This window comes from Nicotiana tomentosiformis, chromosome 10 (assembly GCF_000390325.3).
Source record: "Nicotiana tomentosiformis chromosome 10, ASM39032v3, whole genome shotgun sequence".
Classification (NCBI taxonomy): domain Eukaryota; kingdom Viridiplantae; phylum Streptophyta; class Magnoliopsida; order Solanales; family Solanaceae; genus Nicotiana; species Nicotiana tomentosiformis.
The window spans coordinates 73,002,040-73,028,980 of NC_090821.1; the positions used below are offsets into that span (position 1 = coordinate 73,002,040).

General features: G+C 35.8%; 1 protein-coding gene and 1 long non-coding RNA gene across 11 annotated transcripts; both read right to left on the bottom strand.

The window, feature by feature from the left end:
- Positions 1-5,214: 5,214 nt before the first annotated feature.
- LOC104109710 (uncharacterized) lies at positions 5,215-23,345 on the bottom strand. 9 transcript variants are annotated; one of them, XR_011411711.1, is made up of 16 exons: positions 22,836-23,345; positions 20,839-21,968; positions 20,554-20,732; positions 19,841-20,043; positions 19,528-19,596; positions 17,481-17,553; positions 16,505-16,661; positions 16,134-16,425; positions 15,878-15,992; positions 15,572-15,735; positions 15,298-15,372; positions 14,748-15,182; positions 14,259-14,323; positions 13,850-13,901; positions 13,719-13,746; positions 5,215-5,663 (listed from the first exon to the last, which is right to left on the bottom strand). XR_011411711.1 is itself a non-coding variant. In XM_009619058.4 (12 exons), exons 1-12 carry the CDS (start codon positions 23,178-23,180, stop codon positions 14,994-14,996), a joined length of 2,991 nt encoding a protein of 996 aa, XP_009617353.1. In that variant the 5' UTR covers positions 23,181-23,345; the 3' UTR covers positions 14,511-14,993. The 9 variants fall into 9 exon arrangements, 1 of the variants encoding a protein (XP_009617353.1); XR_011411709.1 differs by lacking the exon at positions 5,215-5,663 and adding an exon at positions 5,876-13,622; XR_011411710.1 differs by having other exon boundaries at positions 5,215-5,519; positions 13,850-14,323.
- A 339-nt stretch (positions 23,346-23,684) lies between these two features.
- LOC104109709 (uncharacterized) lies at positions 23,685-26,645 on the bottom strand. 2 transcript variants are annotated; one of them, XR_011411703.1, is made up of 4 exons: positions 26,542-26,645; positions 25,650-25,991; positions 24,971-25,567; positions 23,685-24,696 (listed from the first exon to the last, which is right to left on the bottom strand). It is a non-coding gene; the product is annotated as an uncharacterized lncRNA (long non-coding RNA). The 2 variants fall into 2 exon arrangements; XR_011411702.1 differs by lacking the exon at positions 23,685-24,696 and having other exon boundaries at positions 24,771-25,567.
- Positions 26,646-26,941: the final 296 nt, after the last annotated feature.

The following is a 26,941-nucleotide window of genomic DNA, read 5'->3' on the forward strand; positions in this document are numbered from 1 at the left end:
GCTCAAGACTGTAATATAGTCCAATCTGTAGGGTCCGAAGTGAAGAAAATCATTTAAAGGATATCAAAAGGGTTAGAGGAGAAAATATACTATTAAATATAAACTCTTTATTCTAAATTTTCAGCCTAATCGCAATGGATAGAGACCACTTTCAACAAACATAATTAATTCAATATAACTCTACAAAGTTGTCATATTCAATAATGATGTAAGAAACGGAAATAAATAATACATAATTGTGGCTTGAAAAAGAAATATTGTAATGTTATTGTTAGGTCGAACATCAAAGCAAAATAACATAAACATAAGACATTTTAGAAGGCCACCGGTAAATTTTATGCCTGCTTGAAATAAGAAAAGGAGGGTAGTACTGCTAATAACTATATATAAATTCTTAGCACACATACAAAGTCTGGACTAAAGTTACCGAGTTTTGTGAACTCGTTACTTCAACGGTAGATCCGTCCTTGCCTATGTGTAGTATACATATAAACATATGCATATTATATGTATATACGTACATGCACGTGATCATTTCAATTCGAACACCGGATATTAACACACTACTAACCGTATTATATGTTTACACCAAATTTTACTAATTTATCATGTTTAAGTGATTCGGTACGTGAAAACATGTACTCCATTAACTATAATCAAGTGAGATAAGTTTATTTACAAACACATATTATAAACCTAATGGTTTGGGCATAAACAACCGATACAAATAAGGTTTTTATATAAAACTAGAGAAGTAAGGTTCATTTTTCGCCAGTCCTTTCTATTCATGATTGAAACAACCAAATTATAAATAATAATTAAAAAAAAGATTCGGAGCAATCCAAATTGTAGACAGTAGACGTCCCTTCAAAATTAAATAAATTAGAACTCTTCCTTCTTTAATGTGATTATTTTCTTCTATTGAAATTATAATTAGTTATGTTAGAGCATTTCATTTTCTTCTTTCATTAAGGACCTAAGCATGCAAATATCTAACTGAACAAACCCAAGATTAATGTTTTTTTCTTATTACGTTCTCTTTGAGGACAAACGGCCAAGGAGACTGAAAAGACAGTCAAGTATTAGAAATTTAGACGTCTTAACTCAACAATAACAATTACACCCGCCATCCCCCCCCCCCCCCCCCCCCCCCCCAAAAAAAAAAAAAAGAGACGTAAGAATTGGTCAGAGCCACTTAATTATATATGTTGACAAAGCTTAAATTGACTCAATTGGAGCCAAAAAACAATAGAGTAATGGTGTTATTGCTCAAATTAGTTTTATCTAATTTTGTCTTGGTGCTACAAACCGAACCGGAAAACCGCACCAAACCGAAAAGTTAAACCAAATCGATTAAAAAATCCGATTAGGTTTGGTTTAATTTGATTTGGTATTGAGTAAAAAAATCCGAACCAAACCGACATATAAATATATAATTTTTATATAGACATTTAAGATTTTATATAGAATTTTCTTTAAAAATATCTAGAAATATTTGGGATTATCTTGCGGGATATAATATTTAATAGTAAATGAAGTGCTCCATATTTATTAACCTTAAATAATGGGTTGGATGATCACTTTCTCATCAAGTGTTAATGAAATGCGTCAATCTCTTTGTTCTTCTATATTAATATCATATGTTAAGATCTATTAAATTCTTATATCTTTTTCGAATGTGAAGTGATTGTTATTATTTAGGTATCATATTAATTTTTATGTTTAATTATTAAATTCGATTCACCTTGAAAGTGTACATCAACGAAAAATTATTGTCAGACGACTAAAAAAATAACTATTATGTGTTACTAAGAAAATTCTCCCATAAGAATATTTTAATAGATCATATATTTGTCAATTTTTTATATTTTTACTAAACATATATTTACTTATCAAAAATTTGATAAAGTAAGATTGAAATAATATTTAAGTAACGAAAAACCCGACAAGACCGAACCAATCCAAACCGATATAGTTGGTTTGGTTTGGTTTGATTTTGATAAAAACCGAACCAACCCGGTCCATGTACACCCCTAGGTGCAAGGTTCAACAGATTAAATCTTTTAAATAATTTTAACTGTACACTGATAGTGTTTAAACTTTTTTAACACTATCACATCACTTAAAAAATAGTTACAAGTAATCCATTCTAATAAGTAAAATTTATAACATGAAAAATAAAGAAACTAACCTGCTATGGCAAGTAAATTCCTCTAAGTTCTATAAAAAAATCGTTATAGTGCCCGTATATATAAGATACTAAATCTTTTGTACATATTATAAGTGTACATGCGTTTCAAAGAAATTTCAGGTATATTGCAAAACAAATAACGTGAAGAGTACAGTTTTTCACAATTCTTTCTTTGACTTCTAAAAGCATAAGAAATGCTTTGGATCCAAAAATCAAACCATAAAGTTTTGTCAAAACTTGCAATAGCGAAACTTAGATTTAATTTGATTTTGCTTTAGCAAAATTCTAATGAATGACATTTTCTTTACGTTATTGGATTTATAGATTCTTGACCTTACCCTTTCATTGATCTTAGAATTCCAACTTCTGGTCCTTGCATAAACTTCATGCTCTTTTGCTTTCTGTAAAAAATTTCATATCTTCTTGATATTTCCATAAAAAGTTTCTTTTTCTTTATCATTGAACTTTTTGCTCGGGAGATTGTTCTCTAACTCACTGAAGACATGATTAATCGTTCGAACGCGATTCTATCTACCATTTCTCCTTCTTTTTATTTTTATTTTTTATTATAATTATGGTGTTTGGATCAGCTTGTGCGCACTTCAACTATTTCACGAGGTACCTGCTACTCTCACCGGTAGAGGTATCAGACAACTCTATCCACAAAAACTTAGAATGATGGGAAGAAATCACCTGGTGTTTTTCCTCCACTTGAAACTTAAACCTGAGACCTCATGATTCTTATCCATGTGCGAAGCCACAATATTCTTTACGGGTTCGGATGAACTCAATAAATTTTGATTAAACTCTGTATTTGTCTTAGAAAATTCATTAAATATGTATAAATATTTAATTTTGAATCTGATAACTAAAACAAATTATGAGTTCGGTGACAGATCAAAACCCGCAAAACTTCAAATTCTAACTTCGTTGTATTCTTAATCTATTTCATTAACCATTATGTCACGCCCCTAAATGCAAAGTCTCAATGCTCATGTTAAGGGATTTGAGTCCCATTTGGACGTGAACATGTTACCAAACATGATATACAGAAGATCTTATTAATTTGGAATACTACATTTCCTGGAAACTTCTTACCTCCTTATAAGTCTAATTAAACATCCTGTAACTCTCAACAATAACCAAATAGTCCGTTGTGGGACCGTTGAGCAAGTTGACTAAGAATTGTACCTAAAAATATGAAATCAAACCAAAGGCTACCACAGAAGGTTCAGACATTCATGGAATATCAATTAGGTAATCCTAGATTAATATTACAAGAAAGGTTTTTGTTTGAGAGAAATAATTTTTTACCCGTAAAGCAGTACAATTAAATTTGTAACGTGATTTATAGACACATAAATTAATTTGATCCAGAAATATGAAATAAATAAGAACAGAAATAAGATTATTGAAATGACTTAAAGGGAATACAAGCATGGCTATGAGTTTAGCTTCTCCGATAGCAACACAAGAATAATATTAAGAATAAAACAAAGAAAGCAGTTTGATAGAATAAGAGCTAATTTTAGCTTTTACGTACAGAATATCTCGATCCATTCTTTGTAACGGCTGCTCATTGAATGTTGTCTATTCTCAACAAATATCTTCTTTACAAATGTTCGTTATCGGTTCTCATGCCTTCGGAATTTATACAACACCGAACACATATTTATATTCGATGTCGCTAACCAAGTTTATCCCGTACAATAATAAAATCCACAGGGCAAGCTTAAAGAGACAAAAGGGGAAGGGAAAAAACAGGCAGGCAACGGAGCTCCCATCTTTCAAAGAAATTGAAGACTACAATCTATTCTCTATAGTGATACGAAGTTTCCTAATATCTCTTGATTATATTATTCATCCTTGATAGGAATATCTTGAGATATACAAGTTAGTCTAGGTCAGGTACAGAGCTAGTCTTACGGTTACGGGTTCGAGTAAACCCAATAACTTTGATACAAATCATGTATTTGTCATAATATATGCACTACATATATACAAATTACTAGTATAAAAAATAACAACTTTAAAAAGACCTATAAGCTTCAAATCCTGGCTCCTCACATCGCAACCACCATTATATATTTATGTGTTCCTAGCCAGGGTTGGATCGGTATCGGCTTGCAACTCATAACAGTGCATTACAATTCATGACTGACTTAAGTTCAATTGAATCTTTCCACTCGAATAACTAATATCCAACCTCTTTGCTATTGATGCTACTTATACCTCACCTCATCATCTAGATATAATGGCAAACACGACCCTTACTCAATAGGGCAATATATATTTTTTTAAGTGTCGAATATTGATTCGAGTTTAAGCACATTAAAAATGGATCGAGATATTCGATACCGTTCAGTCAATATCATTGGCGTCATTGACATAGCAAATGTCATTTATTGTGCATCTTCTTCTGCTATATCGTTATATATGAAAAATTCAAATTAATTATATAATAATACAAAAATTCCAATATAAAAGATAAGCACAGTGTAAATGATTTATTGATCTCCTACAATGAGATGTGAAAATACGTGAAGATAATTAATTTAATTCGCCTTGTGGTGGATAATCACATTCTCTGCAACATCCTCGTAAATTTTATTTTTCCGAAGATTCACGAATTAACAGTTGCATACGCAGATCAGCGCATAGGTCTTCATATATGAGCAGACCACTTGAAAATCATGAATATGCATTTAATCTAACTGATTTCTCACCAAAGATTTGATATGTGCAGACCAATATAGCGAAAATGTCGTACGATAAGCACTTAATCACTGCGATCTGAACAAAATAAAGAATTTGCATACTGCACCTTTTATCACTCATAAGCTATCTTAGAATTACATAAATATTTAAGCTTTTCTGTTTTTATTAACACATTACAACAAAGTCCGCTTCATTTGCATTTAAAAATGCTTTTACTGGCCACAGGGTTCTTTTTGATATTTGCATCTGATATAAGCTTTAATTCTTTTAACCTGAATGTTCAATGAGATTCTGCAACTTCCAACTAAGAGAAATGTAAACTCACATTATCAGTGAAAGGGATACATAAAAACTCTTTAACTGATATAAATTAAGTGCGAACATCAACAGAAGCCTTGCCTATAGCTGAACGACAAAAATCACTAGAGTAGACAGAGTCACAGCCCTAAAAATATCAGCGAGCTTGCTTAACTGAGAATTGCACTACTAAGGCTACAGAAGCCCGGCGAACGCAGGTATACTTCAGCATTAGAGCAGCATGCAACTGGAGCACCAGTTTAAGCAAACCAATACAGACTACTTTCTCCAACTCCAAAGGAACTTAGGCTAGCTAAATCATGAATATCATTATAATCCATAACTAGCATCTCAACAGAATCCACGGTTTTGCAAGGAATCAAGTCACAATGCAAACATTCAACAATTTACAAAAACGTCAGTTAACAAGTTCCACAACAAGACGATCATCCCAATTCTTAACCACCATAACCCGACAACACAAATGAAATGAAGTGTGCATTACTAACAAGAACGAATGCTCTAGCCACAAAAGTTTCCTAAGACAGATTGGTGCAGCGAATGGTGCTGACGAATATTTAACAACAAAAGTGGATAGAGCAAAGCTAAATAATAATAATCCCAAAATATTTAAGAAAAAAACTTTACTTCATCAGCACATTTCTTCCCTTTCAAAACACAAGGCAGCAATTCAAACATGCATCTGAATCCTAATCCATGAATTGAAACCCCTAAGGGCCTCATTTTTTTTTTTTAAAAGGAGGACCATAAGGGCTTGCCTATATGTTTTCGGCCTATGCATCCCTTGTGCACATTCAGCAGGGCAACAATTAAATGGATTTCAATGAAGGTCCAAATTCTAGTAAATTTCACTGCATATTTCTGAGCCTTTTTTGAAAAGATTTCAGTTTCTTAGCCTATTTTAGATGGTTCCCCATGAGGCATCATAGATTAATTATTCTCATCATTTAAACCACCATCTGATCTTGACATCTCTCACCAGGGAACTGTCCATCTCCGTCAGCAAACTAGTTCAGATCATCATTGGCAAAATTAACATGTTAAATGCTCCCCTCCCCCCCCCCCAAACACCCCCAACCCCTGTACTAGAGTCTAGTCTTCCAAATCACTTTCTTTCGTTATCCACACCAGTAATGGATGATGTCACCACCTATTATACCAAATTACCAATAAAAGTGATTTGTAATGTCAACTATCACACATTTTTAAGTTTGAAAATTAATATATTAGGACTGCTATATTAAATCCACATTGGTTGAGTCCAAAGAAATGGAACTTACGGATTAAAATCTGAATTTAATGGACACTACATCCACAGGTTTCAATGGATTCTAAATTTATTTTTAAAATGACACAAGAATGTTGAAGAACAGCAAATACACATGAAAGGAATGCTAGCAGTTTGAGAAACCAAAGATTCCGTGTAGGTCAATTAAGACAGAGAAACAGGTAAGTGAATGGTTCGTCAAAGATATATAATTAGAGAAGCAACCCACAAACAATGGGGGTCATTCAAACCAAGGAGGTGTCAAAGCGAGTCATTTAAAGTGACTCCTAATGGCATCTAAAGTAAGCTCAAAAAAGTTGGCCAAAATCAAGTCAAGTTATGCATTAGAGTTAATGGTCCACCTAAACGGGGCACAAATTTCTTTTAAATCCAAAATGTCAAAACATATGTTATAACTTCGACAAAAATAGCTACATTACCACAATATCCTCACTTTTATGTTTTATGGATGCTACCTCAAACCTACAGGCAAGCTTCTTGTGTTTTCGGAATGATAACGGACAAAAAGGATATGGGGTTTTACGGTGGAGTACACCCTAGATACCAAACGCCAACACAATAATCAGCATACTAGTAATTTCCCAGCTTAATTTGCTTAACGTGTATAAAGCAAACACTAGGAGTGACGAGACTTTACTCTTGTCTGGAGTGAAAGGGTGTAAAATCAAAGTGGAAGGATTTTTTTTCTTCCACTTAGAGAGGACAATGTACACCTTCACAACCACATCAATCTTTCGGTTCCTCAAATAAGTGAAGCCAGCGCACGTAAATCTCTTTTATTTTACCTTCAATACAACAACTAAGCAATGTAGACCAATTAGTGGCATCCAACCAATGCAATGTCACTCGTTTTTCCTTTTTCATTCAAGGGTGATTGACACGATTAACAATGCGCACTCATATCCAATGAAAATTGATATTTAACTAAGCTTTAAAATAGTTTCATTATTTAGGAAGGGAGGTGAATGAGCACATGCAAGAGCAACTTATCTTTGAATGCTCACTTGAGGCATACTTAACCCTAAATCTAGTTGAAACCTAAGTTGAGCACTTCACTTTTAGGCAGCACTCCAATGTAAGCACCAAAGTGCTAAGGCATATGACTGATCGTTCATGGGCTCTCTTTGGGGCATCATGACAACAAATTTAGTTTCTAAAATGATCTTATTATTCTTAAAAGACATTACGAATAAGCTTTTTACTGATTAGGAATAAGAAATAGAAATTTAATAAAACAAAATTAGCCATTTAAAACTTAAAATTACATATGCACATCTAAATGAACCTGAACAGTTTTTGAACTCAATTGACATTTTAATTTCAAGGGGAGGTTCCATGGTACAATGTTGTTTGCAAATGACATAGTACCTATTGACGAGACGCGAAACAGAGTAAACGCTAGGGCTAGGCTGGAGGTTTGGAAGCAAACTCTAAAGTCTAAAGGCTTCAGCTTGAGTAGGACTAAAATAGAATATTTGGAGTGCAAGTTCAGTGACGTGATTCAGAAGGTTGGCATGGAAGTGAGGTTGGATTCACAAATCATCCCCAAGAGAGGAAATTTCAAAATGCGTTGGGTCAATAATACAAGGCTAACACGAAGATCGAGAAGGATGTAACGCATCCTATTGGTGCGGGTGGATAAAATGAAGGTTAGCATCTGGTGTCTTGTGTGATAAGAACGTTCCACCGAAACTTAAAGGTAACTTCTACAGAGTGGTGATTAGACCGACTATATTATACGGGGTGAAATGTTGGTCTGTCAAGAACTCGCATGTCCCGAAGATGAAAGTGGCAAAGACGACAATGCTAGTTGTGTGGGCATACTAGAAGGGATATGGTTAGAAATGAAGTTACTCGGGGCAAGATAGGTGTCGCCTCCGTGGTGGACAAGAAGCAAGAAGTCAGGTTGAGATAGTTCGGACATGTGAAGAGGAGATGTATGAATGCCCTAGTGAGGAGATGTGAGATTGACTATAATGGGCATGAGAAGAGGTAAAGGTAGGCCGAAGAAGTACTTAGAGAGATGATTAGGCAAGACATGACGCATCTTCAACTTACCGAGGACATGACCCTTTATAGGAGAGTGTGGAGATCGAGAATCAAGGTAGAAAGACAATAAGGAGTCGAGCGTCTTTCCTTCCACCCAAGTAGTGGTAGTGTTATTCTCGTATTTACAAATTGTTATATTTCCATTACTATCTGACGATGTTGAGTTTCGATTTAACTATTATAATGTCGTTATTGCGTCTTTGACTTTTTCACTATTGCATATCTTTTCTTTATACTATTGTGATTATGCATGCTTGCTTTGAGCCGAACGTCTACTGGAAACAGACTCTACCTGCACAAGGTAGGGGTAAGGTTGCGTACTCTCTACCCTCCCCAGACTCCACTTGTAGGATTACACTGGGTATGTTGTTTTAATTTATTTTTTTTGCCATTACATATTTATTTAAAGTTTCTACATTAGTGCCTTTCGTTGATCATGAAATCTAGGTGTTAGAAAGCTCATTAAATTTTTTCGTTGAACAATCCACAACTCATACTTCGAGTAGGAAAGCAGAGCATTCTCTTAAAACTCAAATTGGGAGTTGATCAAGAATCATTGGATCAAAAGTCAGATCAAGTACAATTGACTCGTCATTGAAGAGGTAACATCATAGGTATGCCCTAAAATATTGAATTGCATCATTTTTGTTAAAGAAAATTTGCACATTAAACCCAAAATCTTAAACCTACGGGTGGAGTGGCCAGAACATTATAAACACCGTTTGGAAACCCTTACACAACCAATAAGGGAAGCGTATCCTTCAACACCCGGGGTTTAGCGTTTACACGTGGATTTCTAAAGATCTCTTTTTTCTTTCTTTTTCTGTCCTAAGAAGAAGAAACAACAGACTAAATAACGGGCCTGAAGTTGGGGGGAAATAGTATGCTCAACGAAATGAGCCTAGAACAAAGATAGTGGGGCTCAATCGGCTAGATTGAGAAAGAAGCCCAAAACTAACGGATAGTAGAAAATTGTGGTTGTAAAACCAGACTTACCAAAGTATGGTTCTAATAACGTGTAAAGAAAATGTGTCTTAGACCTAACTCAACCTAAAAAGATAGCGCCTACAGTGGGATACTTAACAAACCCTCCTCTTCATACGCTCGATACTATACACTTGGGATGCAGACAACATAATATAGGGTCCCAACATTGAGTAAACAAAGAATTAAGATGGGTTGTAGCAAAGCTAATGGCTCAATGAGGTAAACTAAAAGAGAAGCCAAAAGCGAATGAATACTATAAAATTGCACTTGTGACAACGCACTTACAAAAGTTTAGTTTTCAAACCTAGTGAAAGAAAATGAGCAGCCAAACCCAAGTCCAAGGGCAAAAGGTGGAGTTACCTAAGACATTATAGACATGTTTGGTAAGACTTACACAACCAATAAGGGACAAGTGTATCCTTAAGACCCTTACATACGTGTTGCCCAATTCTAAAGTTTAGACGTGGATATTTAAAGATTTTTTACTTTTTGTTTTGCTCTATATTTTTAGGAGACTATAGAATGGACATGTGGCATGCGAGAATGCACTAAAAGTTAACGAGAAAAGGTAGATCAAATAAACTCAAGAGTGAGCATGTGTTAAAGGGTGACCATGCTCAACAAACCACATTGTAATCTTGGAGCAAACTTAATGGGACAATAGGCTGAACTGAGAAAGCGAGGGAAGCCAATGGCAAACGAATAGCAAAGAAACAACATTGGGGAAACGGGTTGATACCATGTGAAAGAATCTGAATATCCAACCCAAAACCTTTGAGTAATGAGTGGATTAATGCAGGAACTCTTCTAGGAAACCTTACGGAACCACTAAGGTACGAAGCATCCAACCCAAAACTTAAGACTATGGATAGAGCGGCTAGGGCATCATAAGCTGGGATAATTATATTTGTTAACAAATGAGGTATAATTATATTTGTTAATAATTTTTTTATATTCAGATTAATTTGAAAGACAAACCTTATATTTTAGTCTTAACCCAATTAAACAATTTAATGTCTCTCGTCCCGCGCAAATACTCCATCACCGCACTAGATCTAACGATAAACATAAGACATCTGCTAAAAAATAAATAAAAGAATTTGTAATTACGAGAAACCCAAGTTGCTCGGACACGGGTGCAGATCAAAAGGTCTGACTCTTCGAGATGTAAATTTTAAGATTCGGGGATAAGGATCCTAGTACGGTTACGGGGATCTGACTACAAATAATTCAAAAACATAAAAATAAGAAAACATCTCTAAATTATGAGAAATTTTGTGGAGTATTTACTTATAGCTTGTAAGGTTTGGATTTCTTTTTTATTCCCAAGTTGTAGATAAGTAAAGAATTGATTTCATACATAAGTCTTCAAATTTACCCTAATTTTGGTTCTGATTTCGAGAATCAAATTGTATCTCATCTCGAATTTCTCCGTCCGTCGTGGTCAAAGTATCCAAGATTGTTTAACCAGATCCGGTACGAATCCCATATCCACACATATACTAGTGTCGTGTCGAAATGGGTGCTGCACCTAAATTGCTGTTTCGAGCAACTTAGCGAGAAACATAGGAAAACGAACAGAAAAGATTGAATGCTTCGAATTGCAAAATTTCTTTGCAATAATAAAACTACAAAAATAGAAACCCGCAACATGCAAGATTGACAAATGACGAAAGTGATTGCCAGTGACTAGCGTGACAAAGTGTATATACCATAAACCAAAAAAATGATACTGAATTTGGACGTTGAATGTGCTAGCATGAGGCACAAAAATTGCAAGTCAAATAGTAGTTGACCGCTGATAGGATAAAGACAATGCTATTGAACTTTGAATGCTAAATCTGCTAGCATGAATGACAGAGATTGTTGGTCGAATAGTAGTCAACCGTTGAGAGGCTAAGACTCTCGGCTATGCATCACATCTCCGTCCCATTCTCGAGATGGATAGATCCAGTAGAAAAAAAATTGCACGAGTTGGAGCTTGTCATGAATAACCAAGTCAAATTGTTACTAATATGGATAGAGAGAGTCGGAAAGGCTTGGCCAGGGAGCAGTACATTGGTTTGAAAGAAGATGGATAAAGAATAACATAGAAAGCTTGTCAATTGTCCCTTGAAGAAGGTGGAAAAAGAACAACATGGGAAGCTTGTCAAATGTTCCTTGACTGTGTAGATGGGAGAAAAATGCAATGGATACCGGAGAAGATTTTTAATCTTATCGAGAAATCAAACATTTCCTCATTCTTAATTGCAGTCATATCCTTATGGCCACCTAAAACACATGAGCACCAACCCTCTTCTCCTCTCCCTCGCTCGCTCGATTTTCTCCACGTGTGGGAAGACATGTTTGTCCTCGTTTAAACTTGTTTGAGGTGTCGTTACTTCCCATGGAGAAAGATAAACATAAATTGCTACAAAAATTAGTTTAACGGGACATGCAACAAAATAAACAATGATAACACTTCTCCCTACTTTTTTTATGACAGTGGTAACTGGTCCAGCTTGTGCGTAGTTCGGCTATTCCAACGGATAACTCCTACCTTCCACCAGCAAGGTCGCGGGTAACTCTGTCCACCAAGGCTTCTACAGATAGCAAAAGATCACCTAGGGCTTGTTTGGGAAGTCATCTTGTAATTAGATTTGGGTGTATAAGGTGTAATTACACATTTTGCATGTTTGTCGAACCAAGTAATTGAGAGAGCAATTACACTCTCTAATTCTCAAGGGGAGAATGGTGGTATATGATTTTTTAACTTATTATCACTTCTCTTTCAAACAAACTAAAAAGGGACAACTCTTTCTCTTCCATTTCTTTCCTCCTCACATTTATCTCAAAAAATGTGAATGTAGCTGCTAACTCTATTCCACCTTTTTTTAAAGCTTAACTTCATATAATACTTAGCCGTGTGGAATACGCCTTTACCTTTTACACTTTGGGATCATGTTTAAGTTCCAAACGTGCTTAATTATGCATTTGGTGAGATAAATAAAACTCACTTTAGGACTAGTCAAACAAGATTTTTCACTTTTGGGAGATTTATTTATTAATTATTAGTATTTATTCTTTTAATTTATTATTGATAAATATTATGTTTTATTAAAAGGTCTAAACTAAATTTTTTATATATCTTTCAATTAGACGTGTAAGATAATGTTCATATTTTATTTAATTACTAGTTTTGTTTTCTATCAATTACTATATATGTTTATTATAGAAAAATATTTTCTAAACTCGTATCTATATAGTTTTAAATTTAAAAATTGCAACAAATCATGAATTTCATTATTATATTCACATAAGCTGGTAAAATGTTTAAATTCGTTATTCAAATTTTATTAGTTCATTCAAGTTAAAGTACTACTCCCTCTGTTGCAATTTATGTGAATCTATTTCCTTTTTAGTCTGTGCCAAAAAGAATGACCCATTTCTGTATTTGGAAACAATTTACCTTTATGCAATGATTTATAGTCACACAAAATATATGTGCTTCATTCTACACCACAAGTTCAAAAGTCTTTCTTTTTTTTTTATTAAACTTCGTGCCCAGTCAAACGGGTTCACATAAATTGAAATGGAGGGAGTATTAGTTTGGAAGGTATCGATTATTATTTAAGATATAAGTTACAAATTATAATTATTTCAATATATTTTTACAAAAAAAATAATTATTTTGAATAACTAATACAGTAATAAATAATATCTAATAGTTCTTGTATACATATACTAGTCGTAATATAAAACTTATTTATGTATTCATAAGAAAAATATTTGTGTATCATTTATAATAAACTCTTATTTTAAAGTAAAAATATTTGTGTAAAATACATTCGCATAACCAAACATGACACTAAGAATTACGTTGTAAGTTACAACAATGTCAAATTCCAATGCAAGCTAGACAGATGTCTGTTTTCATAACAAAAAATCTGGCACGAACATTAAGTGTTCGGAAAAAGGACAACTGAAATTTGAGATAGATTTCATCCAAAATGGCCAATTTTATTAGCAAAGCCAGTAAAGAATTTGAATCAGAGTGCTCCATGTAGGTCATTTTCATTGATGACTAGCAAACTTTGAATGCAAAACATTGAAGGAAAAAAAGTATCAGGTTTTCAAAAGATACAAAAATATTACACCAGAGATGTAATAAAATTCAAGGATACTTACTAGAATTGCAGATGCATGAAATCACACCCTAGCAAAGACAAAAAGCCATATCAATACCACACATCTCAACGGGGTCTAGAATATATTATTCTTAATGAACAAACAGCAAGAAAATAAAATTGACAACTCACTGAAACAACTCTCACTTCAAGGCTGCATCTGATCATCTCCAGTCATACAATGCTCCAGGATGACCATACCATGAATCAGATGCAATGCAACTTCATTAGAAAGTGCTTTTGTACAAAGAAATAAGAAATAGAAGAAACAACAATGACTCCAAATAGAAGAAATACTCTTGCTCTTGATAGATTTACTATTCTAGCCTAAGGAGGCTCATTAACAAGCCCCCCTCAGGCATGCAGTTTTTCAGGAAAGACCAAATTAAAGTTCAGGAATCAGAACTTGTCAAAAGAAAATTAAAAATTAACACAAAGGAGAAACAAAAATTATAGCTGATGTTAGAGGAATCGAGAACAGGCTAACAGCCATAACATTTTAAGTGTGTCACAGTAATTCCTAACAAACGAACCAAGGTACCTTCGCCAGGGTGCCTTTTAAGCATCTAAATCACTGAATCTTGCCTCAGAGCCCTGGTAGATATCCTGAAGGAAAAAGTAAATTAGACTTTCCAGGACCCAAGGATTCTGAACAGTATGTAAAATGAAGAGACAAGATATTCAATTAAGATAAAGACCTGAAAACTATGTAAAGTTCCACAAAATAAACAATTAAATCAGATTGGAAGACAAGAGGTCAAGAAAACTAAAAGTACAGAAAGGGACAAAGACAGATCGCCATCAACAATTCAGAGTGAACAGATATTCAGAAGGTTTATTTACAGAGACATATGAATAACCATGCTTCTGTCAATATCTAATTTGGCGCAAGTTACTCTCCACTCTCAGGACCCGAGTCCAAAGTACAACTTGAGACATGATAACTTTTAAAAAATCTATGAAGATTTTTATAATGTCACCATCAAGAAATAGTACAGAAGGGAAAAACGCCTTTGGCAAGTTATCTTACGATAGAAAAGAAAACATTCCACTGAAAGAATGAACTGCCAAGATATAGATCTCCCACGGTCAACAATCTTCTCTGCAACCTCAACCATGCCAAGCTCCAATGCACTTAACTCAAGATAGTAGATAATAGATAAAAACAGATAAGGCCCAATGATTAGAGAACTGAATAAAAACTAAGATCATATGATCACAATGCACTAGTATCTTGTGCAACCGCATGTCGCTAGCAGAAAATCATCGTTTTCGTTCACTTGCCCGTGATGAATGGATGGCTCAATGCCTGGGAAACAGTTATTCTCTTGTCTGGGTCTAACACGAAGATTCTCTCCATAAGATCTTTAAAGTGAGCTAACATCTTTGGGTCTTCACCCGGAGAACCTGAAATTATTGAACTGATATCTTTTGGCTTGATGTTGACAATCAGCTTCCTTATAGCCTGTGAAGTATACAATTGCAACCAAAATTAATATACAGTAACGTTATCATTAATGACTATCAATGGTTAGTTTATCGAGGAATGACAAGACAGGCTAAAGTCTACAAGAAATAACCTTCTTTGTAACAGGATCCTCTTCGGTGGCAAGAAAATTGAGATCTTGATCAAAATGTTGATCTGTAAATGCACCCTGAAATAAATGAAGAACAAAGAGAATTAATGCTTCTACATTGACTATATCATGTCAATTACTAAGAAAAGGTGCAAAAACTATAAAAGCAGCACCTAATGCAATCACATTAGCAGAATTGTCCACAGCAACTAATTAACCAGGCTTATAACTACAAATCATAAAAATCTCTAACTAGATTAGGATGTCTAAGACAAACCTTTCTAAGCATCTTCTTCGGAAATGGACCTTTCAATTCCATATGAAGACGAAGCATGTCATTATTAGTTGCACCAGGAAATAAGACTTTCCCAGCATAAAGCTCAAATAAACAGCATCCAACAGACCATATATCCATTGGATGATCATACGACAAGCCAAGAACTGCAACAAAACATAATACAGAACTTAATCAAACAAAACCACAGATTCACAGAACTACATAGGATCATGAGCTTTGAACAAAAAAACAAAGTGAAAGGGAAGTCCCAAAAAGAAAAAGCAAATCATGAGAATTGATGCTTACTGATCTCTGGGGCACGATAAAAACGGCTCACGAGGTATGGAGTAATTTCGTTTTTGCCAGCAAACATAGCATTACCAAAGTCACAAAGCTTCAACACTTTTTTCGATTCATTTACCTAAACAAGTAAATACAGAAAAGTCAAAATACATATACAGATAAAGGGAAGCAAGGTAAAGAAAGCTACTCTCAGCAGATGTGAAGTGGGAGAATTAGCTAGCCCGGGGAAAGATGAAGAATACTCAAACCATCCACTTACCAACATGTTGTCGGGTTTAATGTCACAGTGAAGCACGCCACAATTTTTTAAATGCTTCAAAGCAATGAAAAGTTGCTTCGAAAACGCCCTAACAGCAGTGAGATGGAGTCCAATGTTACGCCCGAACTTCTTCAGAACCTCACGGAGATTCATATGTAGAGACTCAAAAACTAAACAGAGATGATTCCGGTACTTGAAGCTAGAAATAAAACGAACACAATGGCGCTTGTCTTCAGGATCTGCACCAACTAGCTTCTTCAAAATGATCAACTCTTCCATACCAGCTTTATACCTAACAAGGACGAAAACAGCACGATTAGGCCACCAGAACAAGCAAGGATAGCACGAAATGGGGAAATAAAAAAGCTTACATCGTTTCATTATTGCGTATCATTTTTATTGCTACTTCCTCAGGGTCACCAGGTCTAGCCTTGAGATCTTTAGCCCGAACAACAGTAGAAAAGACTCCTTTACCATGAGCAGCAACAATCTCATAACGGTCATCAAGAATTTCTCCGAAACGATAACCTGCAAGCAAAACAAGAAGACATGAGACATCAACTAAGACAACAGTTTCCAGCCATCAAGAAAAATATCAAAATAAGATGTTACTAGGATCTAAGTGGATTGGGTTTCAATCACCTACTTCTCGAATATAAAAGTATAAGCTCCAAAAGATTATGTCGAAGATATTATCTGGATCAACTCAAACTCAATATTTTTATCACCTCAAACAATACTTTTAATCTATTTGCACAGAATTCTTTCATTGTCTAAATTTATCATTACTATTTTTGTGTAAAATTATTTATTTTATTATTTTAAAAATTAATTTAAAGTATAAATACTCTCATACTATCTCCACTCTATTCTTTATATTATACATTCTTTTCCCAATTATGATATTTAAATTTTTTTTTAAAATATACTCCGAGAAATTGTTGATTGAAACCCAATCCCCTTCGACCCTAATAACCATCTTATTTTGGTCAGTGTTGCACGGTTCTGAACTCCGCCGATGATGGGAGACATAATATCAACTAGAAAAATAAATCTCAACTTGGAATATAAAACAGGAGATGACATTTTTTCCGTAATCACTTTGTGTCTGTGGACCTGAATTAACAGCAGTTTTATGATTAATCAACAGAAGTAAACAGAGAATTGATCAGACATTACTCAAAATTTATCAAGCATCTTCAAATAACAATTAACATGGAGAAGGAGGCTATCATGATCATATATCAAGGAATATGGTGGCACGTATCAATGTAGTAGCGCCAGCATGCTCTAAAGTAAAAGCTAAAATATCAAGGATCCAGGTAACAAGTGAGATGAGATACTTACTATAATACCCTTCTGGATCATCCCAGTTATCATGAAGGCCACTGCGCTGAACTGCCACGCCATCTCCTTTGCCCTGAAAGACAACAGATAAAACCAGAGAAGCATGAAATCCATGTACTTATTACAAAGACAAGGAAAGGGCTTTACGTAAGCACAGTAGACAAGTTTCCCACAGTTTTAGTACAAGTATGAGTACAAAGAAAGAAAAATGTCCTCTTTTCCACTCTCTTGTTGTCCGCGGTTTTGTAATTGTTTGGGCAGCATGGAGCAAGGAAGTAGAGAGACTTATAGAATCCAGAGTTCAAACAATAGACTATTCCTAGACATCACACTTTAAACTGAATGGTATATTCAAGGGGAGGTGACATGGTGTATGTCATTCGCTGATGATATAGTTCTGATTGATGAGACGCGAAGCAGTGTTAACAAGAGGTTGGAGGTTTGGCGACGGACCCTTGAGTCTAAAGGTTTCAAGTTGAGAAGGACTAAGACAGAATACGTGGAGTGCAAGTTCTGCGACGGGTCGGGAGAAGCGGGCATGGACGTGAGGCTTGCCTCTCAAGTCATCCCCAAGAAAGGGAGCTTCAAGTACCCGGGGTCGGTTATCCAGGGGGTGGGGAGATTGACGAAGATGTCACGCATCGTATTGGGTGGGGTGGATGAAATGGAGACAAGCGTCTAGCGTCTTGTGTGACAGGAAGGTGCCCCGGATCTTGAAGGCAAGTTCTATAGAGCGGTGGTTAGACCGGCCATGTTGTATGGTGCTGAGTGTTGGCCAGTCAAGAATTCTCATATCCAGAAGATGAAAGTTGCATAAATGAGGATGTTGAGATGGATGTGCGGGCACACTAGGCTGGATAAGATTAAGAATGAAGATATTCGGGTGAAGGTGGGCGTGGCTCCCATGGAAGACAAGATGCGAGAAGCTAGGCTTAGATGGTTCGGGCACGTGCGGAGGAGAAGCCTGGATGCCCCGGTAAGGAGGTGTGAACGACTGGCCTTGACGGGTATGACAAAAGGTAGAGGGAGGCCTAAGAAATATTGGGAAGAGGTGATCAGGCAGGACATGGGGCGGCTGCAGATTTCCGAGGACATGGCCCTTGATAGGAAGTTGTGGAGGTCGAGCATTAGGGTTATAGGTTAGGAGATAGGAGGCTAATCTGATAGTGTTTTGTACTACGCTGCTAGTGGCTCTAGTTGTGTCCTTAGTACTACATTAGGGTTGTAGGTTAGGTTGTAGGAAGCTAGTTTGGTAGTGATTTGTCTTAGGATGTTAGTGGCTCTTGTTGTGTCCATATTACTCCATTGCGTCCGTAGTAATGTGCCATTATTACTGCTTAGTGTTATTGCTTTCCTCTCTATTTCCCGGTTATTGTGTTGCTGGTGTTATCTTTTTGATTTCTTTTGTTGTTACTGTTGCATAGTCTCGTTCCATCTTCTTGTGCCGAGGGTCTATCGGAAACAGCCTCTCTATTCCTCCGGAGTAGGGGTAAGGTCTGTGTACACACTACCATCCCCAAACCTCACTTGTGGGATTTCACTGTGTTGTTGTTGTTGTTGTTGTGTATTACAAAGTCTACCACAACTAAAATAAACAGACACACTCCCCCACAGTATCGACAGAGGGAGCAACTCTCAAGTCTCAGCTAGAAACATAATAAAGTGAAAGCTATTTCGTAGCCATCATTTCCAAAATGGTTCCCCATTTTGACACTTTGGGGTCAGCAGGAAAGAAAGGGATGCTCACACCTCACTTTCGAAAGTATAAACACGATTCCTCTAATAGAGAACTCCAACAATATATCCTAACAGACAAAGAGAGAACAATACCAGCACATAATCCCATGAATATAATCAAGAGGCACAAGAAAGCAGTGAGATGGCCAAGATAACAAGTGCTACATTGGATTTCACAACAGTATGCATACTTCTAGTGTCTAGAATCTCTAGACATTAAAAATCAACACAAGCTAAAGATCCAAGAATGAGCAACCCAAAATCACAGACGATGTTTCTAAAACAAAATGTTTCAAAGACAGAGACTGACCAATTTCCTGATGCCAGCAGGTGATTCTCCAAATATATCGTCACAAAACATGTCAGCTGACCTCTCACTCTGCAAAGTGTAGTAAGCGAAAGTCAATTATCAGATAAAGCCAGCATTTAGGAAATGGACTAAAGGAGCAAAAAGCAAAACCAGAAGGCAAAATACTTCATCGACAAATTCTAAGGCAAAACCCTAACACAAAAGCAACATGAATTAAGAGCTCCGACAAAATAATGTTGAAAGATAAATAAGGAGAATGAGTACCACAAAAAAAGGAAAACCCCATTTAAATCTCAATTTCATGTGAACACACCTTTGGTGTACCCTGTCCCAATCCACCAGCTCCAGAAGCCTGCTCGTCAGCAATATGACCAACTTGCAGAGGTGATTTCCCAACAGAAAACGTTGGCTCATCAACATGGACATCTATACCATTGGTTTGACCATCAAATGACACTGTCACAGCATTATCTCCGGCTGCAGGCTTCTGAGTAGACTGATCCATAAGAAGCTCAGCTAATGTCAACAAATAAAAAAACATAGTTAAGACCAGAAATTCAATCCAGAAAAGAGAAACTTGCAGAGAGTCAGCAGATAAAATCTCAGCACATAGATCAGGATGGTCTGGGGTGCAATGCGAAGCTTCATAAAACCTGAGTTGCGACAAAATCCAACAAAACATCCTAATTTCCATAACATGCATATTAAGAGTTCAAATCCAAAATTAAACTCATTAAAGAAGCAGTAATTTGGCACTTAAACTCAGCAAGAAGGGCAATTCATTAGCAAAATTACACATTCAAAGCTCATATGCATGCATAACAGACAGTAAACCTGAAGGTAAAAAACAAAGTAAAAAAAGGGACTAACCAAAGACCTTAGTTGTTCACGTAGAGCTCTAGATAAGGTCAAGGTTGAAACATGAAATACAGTAAAACATACTAGAATATTATATCAGGAGATCCTTTTTTTTTTTTTGACAATGGTCACAAATATATGAGGATTCTTAACTCGAAGAAGTTATACCTACGTCCCCGGATTGAGTAATTGGCTCCTTCTGGGACTGCTGATTCTTATATTTTTCAAGAATAGCTTGCCTGCGCCTTCTGCTCTCCTCCTTAATTCTTTCAAGTTCTTCTTCGTCTTCCTGTTCAGCAAGCTGGAAAGCAATTTTTTCCTGATAGTCCTCTTGTTCAACTTCATCTCTGCAATACATCAACAAAGAGAAAAATAAAAACCATGCTTTAAGGAAATCAACTCCGCTAAAGAGTTTCCGAATATCAAAAGTACCTAATTAAGAATTAACAATACCTTTTTGATTTCTCACTGTCTGCCTCTACAGCTTTTTGCTTTGCGTTTTCATTTTTTGCGTGATCACTCGTCCTTTCTCTCTGAATGTCAGTCTCATTATGTCTATTACGTCTATTATAAGCAAAACCATCATCAAGGGCATCATATCTCTGGTGCCTGCTAGACTTATCACTATATTTATCTCTATCTGCCTCCCTACTTCGTCCTCTGCTTTCCCTATCCCTATTCCTCCTTTCTCTCTCCTCCCTCTCTCTGAAATTATCTCTATCTCTATCTCTCTCCCTCTCCCTCTCCCTTCCCCTCTCATATTCCCGTTCTCTATCCCTCTCCCTTTCCCTATCTCGAGCTTTCTCTCTTTCCCTCTCCCTTTCCCTCTCCTTATCCTTATCTCTTTCCCTTCCCCTTTCTCTGTCCCTTTCTCTAGCCAACTCACGCTCCCTGTCTTTCTCTCTCACTCTATCCCTTTCATTCTCGATGCTACTCTCCCGATACCTGTCTACACTCTCCGTGCTATAATACCTGTCCCTAGAGTGTCTGCTGTAACTAGAATTATGCTCCTTTTCAATATCCCTTGAAGACTCTCGGCTCCCATGTCGATAGTCCTTGTTGTGTCCAATTTTTTCATCATCCAAGTTACTTCTATATCTGCTTTCCTTCTCATATGCATCATCTTTCTCACGGGACTTTGGTACAAGGAAAGACTCCTCCAATACGCTTTTGGATCGTGATCTTCCTCTAAACCTGTCAGGTGACTTGGATAACTTCGTAACATGTCTTTCTTCAAGGTGCTCATCGTGAGAAGATGATACCCCAACAGATCTATGCCTCTTTCCAGAACTTTCAGGAGTCAAAGATTTTCTTTGATCCTGTAAATGGCTCTCATCGTCATCGTAGCTCTTTTGTTTTCTAACTTCTTCACCAGCATAACTATCTTTCTTCTGTGGTTTAGAGTCCAATTTATGAAATTCATCTATGCAACTACCATTCGCAAAATGCTTGTCACTAGACTTTCTTTCTCTAGAATTATCAGCCTTCCTACTTTTCCTTTGCTCATCGTGCCGTCCTGAAGCAGTGGAATTCTGGTCAACTTTTTCCACTGCAGGCCCCTGTCGTTGAGCTTCATGCAATTCCTAAACAAGAAATGTGGGCAGAATTAAATGATAAAGTATGATTTTACAGCATTTTACCATTTTTTAAAAAAAGAATAAACTTTTAACAATCATAAGAAAGTTTCTTACTAATAAAAAGAAAGCCCTCAGTCATCAGGAAACGCCTAGAGTAACTTTGCCCCCAACAATGTAATAATGAAGTTCAAAGCTCTGTATGGAATACATAATTCTCATGTCTATTTTGTGCAACATACTTATTAATCAAACAGTTGAAACAAATATTAAATTTAGCACATCTTTGACACTGAAAATCATAAAAATCTAAGCATGGGACCTCTTTCTTTCTGGTTACGTAAAGTTCAAATATTGCATTTAAAAACATTAGTTCTTCCCTACTTATAAGAAAGAGAATGTAAGTTATATACACCACAGTATGATGATTTCTTAACACCATCAGTGTAACCTGTTACAGCAGGTTACTTACCATTTATTATAGGTTACAAATCAATGCTAGTATTAAAGAGAGTTACCTGCGGCTACCTTTTAAGCGAGTGATTGTGACAGCTTAGAAAAATATTAAGCAATCAAATAACTTAAAAACTTAAAATAATTGCAGGTAACTCTATTTAATGCAGCAATTGGTAACGTACAATAATTGATAAGTAACCTGTTATAACATGTTAATGTTAAATTACATTGATGCTGTAAAAATTAAGTGTGTTGTCAGTGTATATAACTTAAATCTAACAGAAAATAACTTTAGTAATTTTTTTGAAACTAAAACAAATTGCATTGTCAATCATAACAGCAATCAAACAGGCCCTGGAAAAACAAAAGTAAGCACGAAATATATAAGAGAAATAAGAGCTGAAAGAAATCTGAACAGACCATGTCCAATTCATGACCATCACCAACTGTAGCAGTAGCCGCCACATCATCCTCAATAATTTCACCTTCCTCCATATCATAATCGAGCCCTAAAGTAGAAACGCCAATAACAATACCAACTTGTTGAGGTACATCCTCTATTTCATCATTCGGATTACCCGTGTCCTTATCGGGTTTCGAATCGGATTTCTCTTCGTGTTTTTTGCTGTGGTGGCGGTGGTGGCGGTGGTGACGGTGATGGTGGCGGTGCTTACGGCGTTTTATTGGTTCTTCGGTGTCGTCTTCATCGGAGGGAGAAGATCGACGGTGCTTGCGGCGTGACGGTTCATTGGAATCGCTGGCCATGGCTGAGGGTGAACGGAATGAGTTTTTAAATTGGAAATTAATGAATTAGGGTTAGGTTTTTGTTCAAACGAGAGTTGAAATTATTCGGGTCGTGAAAGATCCGATTGAGAATTGATGATTGATGATGTTGATGGAGATTGGAGAGTTATAGAGAGAGGGAAGCCAAGGGTGTAATTTTGGAAATAAGGGAAAGAATACTAAATGGGTACTGAAGTTTAGTAAATTATACATAGACCCCAAAGGTTTGTTTTTCTGAATCTGTTTGAATTTTGAAATGTGAAGTAGACTTTTTTTTTTGCCATAGCGAACCCACGTTAAGAGGAGCGGACTTAAGTGGCGTTTGGACATGCATTCCAAAAAAAAAAAAAAAATTTGGAATTTCACTAAAATTTCAATTGAAGATGAAGTTGTGTTTGGCTATAATTTTTGTAACATATTTGGATGTCTTTTTTTTTTAAAACCATAAAACATGATTTATACCCACAACTCGTAAAAAAGTAAAAAATATCAAAACCACCCCAATTTGATTATCCTACTTGAAATAAATAATCAAAATGATATTGTTTAACTGTTATCATATTCTGCTTTACTGCAATACACAGAAGATGCAAAATCAATATCACATTTTCTAATTCTACTAATACACAGAGAAGGAATTTAAGCCAAAAAACAACATAAACATGAACAAGTTATTCTTTAATATAGTCCTCCCACATTGTACGAACAATCTCTTCACGTCGATCATGCATTACTTGATCAGCTGACCGAGAAGTCGAAGCAACATTGTTAATCTCAGTCGGTTGTTGGTCGGGGTCATCAACAACTATATCATTATGTTCATACTCTGTAAATATTTCATCACTACTTTGATGTTCATGTAAAAAATTACGCAACACACCACAAGCAATCACAATCCAAACTTGCGTGTCGATATCGTAATTGTTCATGCCTTGTCGTAGTATTCTGAATCTACTTTTCCATGCTCCAAAAGTTCTTTCAATTACATTGCGAAGAGAGGAGTGCCTATAGTTAAATAGCTCTTTACCATTTCGAGGCTCTCCTTCACTCCCTCTGGCTAATTGCTTTAGCAACTGTTCGAACATGTCGGTTGATTGTCTCGAGCGAATATTGAAAACATTCACTTGCCGAGCGCTGACTATCGTTACGTGCAACAACAGTCAGAAAAATAGCCATGGACTCCTCAATTGTAACACGTGTGGTGCGATGCTCGGTTGGCAACAAATTATTTTGTCGTATCATTCCGATAAACCGGCAAAATATTTCAGGATAGAAACGCATAGATTCATACATACGCATGTGATGTCCCTGGAGAAGTTCAACAACCTATGCCATACCTGGTCTAGATATATGTTGTGGCCTGCGAGATAATAACGGTTGTTCTCGTCTGATCTGATTAGAAATTACAACACATATCATGTAATCCTCAATATCACTGTCTGAATCAGTGTCACTGCTGGATATGCTCATTTCTTTTAAATCCACCCTTACAGTCAACCTATAAAACTAAAAAGAATAAATTGTCATGTTTCTATACTACAAAAAAACATAACTAAAATAAATAGATGGATCAGCATAAAAAGTGTCATGTTTCATGCCCATGGAGAGTAGAACATTGCACTAAAGAGATAACGTCATGTTGTAATATCACACTCGGCAATAATACCCAACTAAAGTACTACTTAAATAATAAAGTTTAGTGCTTCATCACATTAGATTACAACATAACAAATTACAATCACGGTTACTTAAATTTACTGCAAGTCCTTAACCTATTGAGCTTGAAACTTCTCGGCCACATGGACGAACATCTTACGAAAGCTGGGGTCAAGCAAGTGAGGCACAGTTAGAGACATTTGCTTATCATCTATACGGTACTTTTTCATGACAAATTGCAACTGGGTAATCACGACTTGTTCAGAGTAGACATCAATCTCATGAGGTATCGATGCTTGTGCCCGTTCCTCCTTCTTTTTTTCTTTTGCTTCCTTCCAGTCTCTCTTCCACTTCAAATGCCCAATAAAATAATCTTGATTGCAATATGATAAGTCACGACCTTTTTTACGGCGTGTATATGTTCCACCATCAGTCTCCAAAGATGTATCTGCCATAGTCCGCTTCCCACTGCTAGTACCAGTACTTGTATTCATATTCACATGCCCGGTACCAACAGGCTAGTCGTCACAAGAAAAGGGTTCATTATCCGTTGCAGTAGCTTTATATGATGGTCGAGGAGAAACAAGTGTTGTACTGCATACGACATGGCTTCCCGTGGCAAATGAATTCCCAAATATCTATTCTAACAAGTCAAAGTGTTCAATCCCCTTGTATCTGTATTTATATTTATTTATTTTATTTTCTTTCATTATCTGAAAAATATTTAAAATAATATGTTAGTTCAAAATGCATAAAGGTACAATATACATATTTTTACTCATCTCACAAACTTACCAGCATATGTTTTTTCCAAATATCAGCTGGGCAAATAACTGTGTTATTTTCAGGATCTCAACCATAGCCGGAGTAAGAATTAAGGAGGTTCCTGAAGTTTTTCGTGTTTGTCCTTAACCTTTGTTATTTGAACTTAATGTGATGTTCGTCATAAGTGTCTTTCTTGCCAGATTTCATCCAAAATTCATCGATAACTTCCCTCCATCGTGGAGCACTAAGGGTTGAACTATTGAACCCATATTTCCTTGCATCCTCATGTAGGATATGGATGAGGATCGACGTGTCCTCATCCAACCAATTTTCAGCATGTGCACCACGTGGTTTATTCATTCTTTTACGTTTCTACAATATAACAATAATAGAACAATCAATCGCATATGAAAGTTTTCATCTTTAGAGTGCATAACAACTGAAAATAAGCCTTATAAGTAATATTGAAGGCACGCACGTAGGAACAAAAAGGAAAATAAAACTTCAAATCAAGTTACCCTATTAACCAGTGGCGGAGCAGTCATAGAATTTTCGTCTGAAATTCCAAAGCCCGCTTCAGGTGTGACGTGCATAATACAAGAAGCCCGAACCATCGTTGCACCAACCAAATAAAATTGACACGACCAATAAAAGTAAAGCATAAAAGATTTCTAGCAAATTGAGAAAAAAGAAAAAATCTTCAGAGTATAGTAGAAGTGGGGAGAAATAAGTTATTATTCAGTCAATAATAGACGTATATGACCACAAACAAAGAAAAAATTATAGTTTCAAACAAACACAAATTGAAGAGTTACAAACAAAGAAATTGCAATGCAGAAATAACTCACATACATATAAGAGTTTATAAATCTATGAAAAAATCTTACAAATCAAGCAAATAATAGTAAATTTTAGCAATTACCGTCAAAGAATATCGTTGCAGCTGATGGGAGATGCCAACCCCTTGCCGGATTGGGATGGCAAAGGCAGCCGCACACTTTGGTGAGAAGAAGACCTATGCGTTTTGTGTTTCTGTAGGTAGTTGTAGGTTAATAACTGTTGGGGTCATTTTATAAATTTTAAAAATATAGGGTAAAATTATAACACTAAAAAACTAGCAAATTCTCATTTTTAATTAAAAAATTGGTCATAATCAGTTTTTTAAATTTGAAAATGGATTTTCAAGTGAAATTGAAAAATTTGGTAAGAATGAGATAACCAAACATTGTTTTCAAAAGAAAATTTTTAAAAAAGGAAAAAAATTGTATGTCCAAACGGGCTCTAAGTATATAATTTAAGAAAAATGTCAAATAATATCCTTA

Bases quoted from the DNA above. Each gene is read 5' to 3' on its own strand.
- LOC104109710 (XM_009619058.4), bottom strand. From the start codon at position 23,180: ATGGCCAGCGATTCCAATGAACCGTCACGCCGCAAGCACCGTCGATCT. The intron at 19,597-19,840 runs GTGTGTTCACAT...TACACTTTGCAG, and splicing joins TGGGACAGGGTACACCAAAG to AGTGAGAGGTCAGCTGACAT. The intron at 15,183-15,297 runs GTTATTTCTTGT...TATACTTCACAG, and splicing joins AGGATCCTGTTACAAAGAAG to GCTATAAGGAAGCTGATTGT.